At 48.6% G+C, this 6,000-nt stretch overlaps 1 protein-coding gene across 6 annotated transcripts in view; it reads left to right on the top strand.

Moving 5' to 3' along the window:
• Positions 1-221: 221 nt before the first annotated feature.
• The window catches only part of LOC309329834 (uncharacterized protein), a 129,955-nt gene continuing 124,176 nt past the window's right edge, over positions 222-6,000 (top strand). For 3 of the 6 annotated variants that reach the window (XR_014151224.1, XR_014151226.1, XR_014151227.1), the window contains exons 1-2: positions 228-1,277; positions 4,256-4,452. Coding sequence is in view for 2 of the 6 variants with exons in the window: in XM_081840921.1 (XP_081697047.1) it covers positions 1,077-1,277; positions 4,256-4,452 (398 nt within the window). In the remaining 4 variants the exon portion in view is untranslated. Of the gene's footprint in view, positions 1,278-4,255; positions 4,453-6,000 lie in introns of all 6 variants that reach the window. The other 3 variants (XR_014151225.1, XM_081840920.1, XM_081840921.1) reach the window with 2 other exon arrangements.

The raw sequence follows: 6,000 nt of genomic DNA, 5'->3' as shown, positions 1-6,000 counted from the left end.
GACAAGCAGAACCAATTAGAGTGGTACCTCGGGTTACATACGCTTCAGGTTACATATGCTTCAAGGTTGCAGACTCTGCTAACCCAGAAATAGTGCTTCAGGTTAAGAACTTTGCTTCAGGATAAGAACATAAATCATGCTCCAGCGGCAGCAGGAGGCCCCATTAGCTAAAGTGGTGCTTCAGGTTAAGAACAGTTTTAGGTTAGGAACAGACCTCTGGAATGAATTAAGTACTTAACCCGAGGTACCACTGTAATGCTAATTTTGTCCTCGTTAGGAAGGAGTTCACTGGAATGAAGCAACCTCCACTGCAATCCACACCTGAATCAAACAGAGGTAAAGCCACTGTAAAGTGATGTATGGGCTGCTTAAATTCTGCTTCTGATTGAAGGCCTCTGTAGGGCTTGAAACTCCACCCCTAATGTGCAGGAGGCGGGGCTCGGGAGCTCATGGGTGAAGCCTGTTGAAGCAGGAGGCGGAGTTTAGTAGCCCTAATTCTTTGCACAAGAGACAGTTGAGGGCCTCTCTTTTATTTTTTTGAGTGGAGGTTTAATGCCCCCTCTGCTGATTCCCCGCTCTGTGTCTGTGTTTTTTTAAAAGAACATTTGATGCCCGCCTTGATCTTCCTCATTTTTGCACGCTCCTAGAAGGGAGGAGAAAATTGCATGAGAATGTTAAGCAGGGCAAGCTGGAAAAATCAGGAGGATTAAATTTTTAGAATGGCGGGGAAGGCGAAGGTCTGGCCCAGCGGGAAAATTAAAATCGCCCGACTGTGTGCTCTTAATTCCCCCACCCTGAGACCAGTTTAAACTCCTTTCCCCAGAGTAGGTGGCAATTAGAGTTTAGTGGAAGCCCTGAGATTTGGCTGCTGCTTTTTGAAACTAGGGGGTCTTTGCCATGTCCTCCAGCCTTGGGCATAGGCTGACCTGCTCCTGCCCGGCCGGCTGCACAGGAAAGTATCCTGGCAGCTCCTCTGCATGACGCCGCTGTAAGCCCTGGCTGGCTTTTTAATCCCACCAATCTGTCCTTGGGAGGCCAGAGAGAGACCTGGTTGGGGGGAGAAACGGAAGCCTTTCATGAGCCGGGCCCAGACAGGAGCACCTCTAGAGAGTACCATGAGCTGGCCAGGCGAGGAATGGAAGGTGGGGCTGCCGTCCCGGGCCTTGCGGGCCATCACCGAGGTGGAGCAGCGGCTGGAGCGCCTGCAGAAGGAGCGGCAGCAGAAACAGGTGCAGCTGGACACCCTGGAGGCCATGATGCACAAACAGAGGCAGAAGGTAATTGCAGGGGCCGTGGGGCAGGGAGCTCGTCCCTGCAAGAGTCTCCCATCCTCTGGGCACATCCGCCATGCAAGGGGTTTCTGCGGTTCTGGTTTGGGGCTCCATTTGTTATAATAACAATAATGCAGACCCTCCAAGTGTCCCTATTCTCCAGGGACAATCGTCCCTGTTTCTGATTTGATCCCAGAATGTCCCGCTTTCCCTTAGGATGTCCCAATTCTCATTGGAGACATGTTGGACGGTGTGCAGTTATGCGATCCCCGAGCCAAGGAGATAAGTAACTATACAACCTTTAAAAGACATCTGAAGGCTGAAGTATAGGGAGGTTTTTTAACGTTCAGTGTATTATTATTTTTTTATATATGTTGGAAGCTTGCCCAGAGGGGCTGAGGCAACCCATTCAGATGAGTGAGGTAGAATTATTATTATTATGGAACAGGACATCCCAATTTTCACCGGAAAATTTTGGAGGGTATTTATACTCTCCAAATTTATTACTTGTACCCCGCCTGTCTGACTGGATTGTCCCAGCCACCCTGGGTGGCTTCCATCAGAGTATAAAAGAACACAACAAAACACCAGACATTAAAAACTTCCGGATACAGTGGTACCTTGGTTTAAGAACAGCTTAGTTTATGAACAACTTGGATTAGGAATGCTGCAAACCCGGAAGTAGGTGTTTTGGTTTGTGAACTTTGCCTTGGAAGTAGAACATGTTCCGCTTCCTGTTGAGTGTGTTCCATCTGTAAATTGAGTCCCCCGCTGCTATGGGAAAGCACACATTGGTTTAAGAATGCTTTGGTTTAAGAACGGACTTCCGGAACAGATTAAGTTCGTAAACCAAGGTAGCACTGTACAGGGCTGTCTTCAAATGTCTTCAGAAAGTTGTGTGGTTGTTTATTTCCTTGACTTCTGATGGAAGGGCATTCCACGGGGCAGGTGCCACTACCGAGAAGGCCCTCTGCCTGGTTCCCTGTAACTACCCTTCTTGCAGTGAGGGGACCACCAGAAGGCCCTTGGCGCTGGACCTGAGTGATGGGAGTGGAGATGCTCCTTCAAGTATACAGGACCGAGGCTGTTTAGGGCTTTAAAGATCAGCACCAACACTTTGCATTAATCTAGAGGTGGGGAACCTTACGCCTGCGGGTCAGATGTGGTCTCCAGGCATCTTTCTCTGGCTCTCAGGAATCAGGCAGCTCCACCCCCTCATTTGTCCTCCTTCCCCCCCCCCCCCCCGCTGGCATGTAACTTTAAGTCTGACAATGCCTCTCGCTTGTCTGGCTGGAAGACAGAGGAAAGTGTGTGTGTAAGGTAGTTGGGGTTTTTGTGGCCCTCGATCTGGGGGAGGGGGGAATTCCCCATCCCTGAAAACTTTCAAATGTACGCAGTTTATTTGTTCGAGCACCTGGGCCATGGAATTTACACAGTGCTTTTTGGGTGTGCTTCAGAGCTATTTTTACAACGACCCTGTAAGGTAGAAAAACATTATTCCCCTCCCCGTTCACTGCAGACATGCTGCATAGAGTTCCTAGCCCAGGGTGACCATGTGTCCTACTTTAAAGAGGATGGTCCTCTGTTCTGTTTAAAGACAAAACGCCCTAAGAACAAAGAGCACTAGGGGGGTTACCTATCAATATCAATAGCCAGCAACTGAACAAGCCACCTTCAAGACTGCTGGGGTGCTGAGGCTAAGAAATAATTTGCTTCTAATCTCCTGTGAGCTATGAGTGAGCTGATATTTGAACCAAATGTGAAACTTATACCATTAACCCAGCCTTTGCCGACTTGGTGCCTTCCAGAAGTTGTTGGACTACAACTCCCATCAGCCCCAGCCAGAACTGATGGGAGCTGTACTCCAACAACCTGTGGAGAGCACCAGTTGCTGACAGCTGCATTAACCAATATGCCGTCTTGGCTCTTATTCTGCATAGTGCTTATGTATTGCTGTTCCCATACGTTCAATTTATGGTGCATGTACTATCTCAAGAGTCCTTGCACGGACCCTGCATGGTCGGCCAGTGTGGTTTTTGCGCCATAGCTCAGGGGTAGAGGATTAAGCCCAGGCCAATTCACAGATCCATGGCTGACTGGAGATTTGCAGTCAGCAAAAAAAGGAGGGTATGACTCTTTTAAGTTTTTGAAATTTATCAAAAAGCAAGCTTCTAGCTCTCGTAATACTGGAGAAAAATTCAGGAATATGTCTATAATCTGTGTGCTTTCTTGGCAAATAAAAAAACCAGACTGCAAGCTGGGAAAAAGCACTGGAAGTGCAATAAACCAGGGGAAACAATGCAATATCTTTATATGGGTCATGAAACTTCATTTTTTTAGTGAGGGGTGTTCAGAATGCACCCAGCGGAATCACATTTTGGAGCAAGGAATATCACTACAGTACAGTATAGCTGCAGGATGTGCAGCAGGAGTGGGGGACCATTTTCGGTCCGAGGTCCACATTCCCTTCTGGCCAACCTTCTGAGGGCCGCATGCTAATTGTGGGTGGGGCCCTAGAGAAAAGTGGGTGGAGCAAGGAATGCAAATATTACATACAACCCTACGCACCTTTCTGTGCTCCATCCAGAGAAGCAAGAGGCACGATCAGAGTTCAAGGGCACATTCCAGGCAGGCAAAAGAGCTGTGTGTGTGTGCAAAGGATGGGTATGTGGCCCAGAAAGATTCCTGAGGGCCAGATAGAGAGCCCTGGAGGGCCACATCCCTGATGTATAACCAAGATTGGTTTGCATCCAACAGAGTTTTCACTGAACTGAAATTGGGTGATGCATTTTCATTCATTTCAACAGGCAGGTCTCCTCTGAGCAGGGCTGGATTGGAGCTGTGATTCCTCCATTGGCGGGGGCTGGACTAGATGTCCCTTGGGTCCCTTCCAGCTCTACAGTTCTATGATTCCGCGGACACAAACCACACTGTGGTTTTTTGGTTTTGTTTTAATGCGGCTTATCTCTCACTGTTCTTTGCAGCACGAAGAGGAACGGGCCTCGTGGGCCCTTCTCTCTCAGGAGAACCGGAGTCTGGCCGAGGCCTGTGAGCAAGTGGAGCGTGGCCGTCAGCGGTTGGTGCAGGAGCTGCAAGCCAAAGAAGCCCAGCTGAGCTGCCTGGAGGCTCAGCTTGCTCAGGCGACCCGACGCCAAGCGGAACTGGAAGAAGAGCTGCGTAGGTACAGTGCAGGAAACGTAGCTGGGATTTGTGGGGTCGGTGGGATTGGCGTCACAAGGACAGAGACGAAAGCAGCAGTCTGTGCCCCACAGGTTTGCAGGCTTGTCAGGTGGAAGCAGAATTCAGTAGCCAGGTGCAGGGATCCTAGGAACAACTTTTAAAATGGCAAAACAAGTTTGATGAAATCGCAGAAGTCAGAGGGAAGGAGCTATGCTGGATTTCCATGGCTCAAAGGACAGGGCTTCAGTGTCCTAGACAGGCGTTTGCTCTGCCTTGCGCTTACAGCAGCAGGAGAAATTATAGCACAGCCAGCAGATATATGCAGATTAGTTTGATTTCCATAAATCTGTGCAGGTAGCAAAATCTCTGAGCTTCATTTGCTAATAAAAGCTGGCATTTGGAGCATGCAAAATGCTCTGTCTACATTCGCTCAGTAAGTCTTACAACAACCCTGTAAGGTAGGACAATATTAACCTCTTGAATTATGGATCAGAGTGGGTGGGGTAAAAATAGAGAACATGTAGCCCAACATGCTGTTCTCAACAGTGGCCAACTAGACACCCCCAGGAAACCCGCAAACAGCAACCTTCCGCACTTGTGATTCCCGGCAACTGAGAATCGGAGGTATATGTCTCCCAACAGTGGCATAGCCATTGCGGCTAGTACCCAGTGATAGCAATGGGTTTGTCTAATCCTCTTTTAAAACGCTCTAAGCTGGTGAATACCACAAAACCTCCATTCATTCATTCATTCATTCATTCATACCCCACCCATCTGATTCAGTTACCCTAGCCACTCCAGGTGACTTCTTTGTCAAGGACAAAACATAAAGCCTGATGGAGAGTTTATACCCTCCAAAATTTCTCCGATGAAAATAGTGACATCCTATTCAATAATAGGGACGCGGGTGGTGCTGTGGGTAAAAGCCTCAGCGCCTAGGACTTGCCGATCAAAAGGTCGGCAGTTCAAATCCCCGTGGCGGGGTGCGCTCCCGTTGCTTGGTCCCAGCGCCTGCCAACCTAGCAGTTCGAAAGCACCCCCGGGTGCAAGTAGATAAATAGGGACCGCTTACCAGCGGGAAGGTAAACGGCGTTCCGTGTGCTGCGCTGGCTCGCCAGATGCAGCTTGTCACGCTGGCCACGTGACCCGGAAGTGTCTGTGGACAGCACTGGCTCCCAGCCTCTAGAGTGAGATGAGCGCACAACCCTAGAGTCTGTCAAGACTGGCCCATACGGGCAGGGGTACCTTTACCTTTACCTTTATTCAATAATAATAATAATAATAATAATAATAATAATAATAATAATAATAATGTTGTTACTATTTATACCCCACCCATCTGATTGGATTGCCCCAGCCTCTCTGAGTGGTTTTCGACATATATAAAAACACAATTAAACATTTAAAAACTTCCCTATCCAGGGCTGCCTTCAGATGGCTTGGGGGTCAGATAACTCTGTAACCTCCAACATTTCTCTGAGGAAAATAGGGACGTCCTAAGGAAAAGCAGGACATTCTGGGATCAAATCAGAAACCGGGATGGCTTTTG

This window comes from Podarcis erhardii (assembly GCF_964252035.2).
Source record: "Podarcis erhardii genome assembly, chromosome: 15".
Lineage (NCBI taxonomy): Eukaryota > Metazoa > Chordata > Lepidosauria > Squamata > Lacertidae > Podarcis > Podarcis erhardii.
The sequence above is the reverse complement of the archived record's forward strand: the minus strand, read 5'-3'. Positions and strand labels throughout refer to the sequence as shown.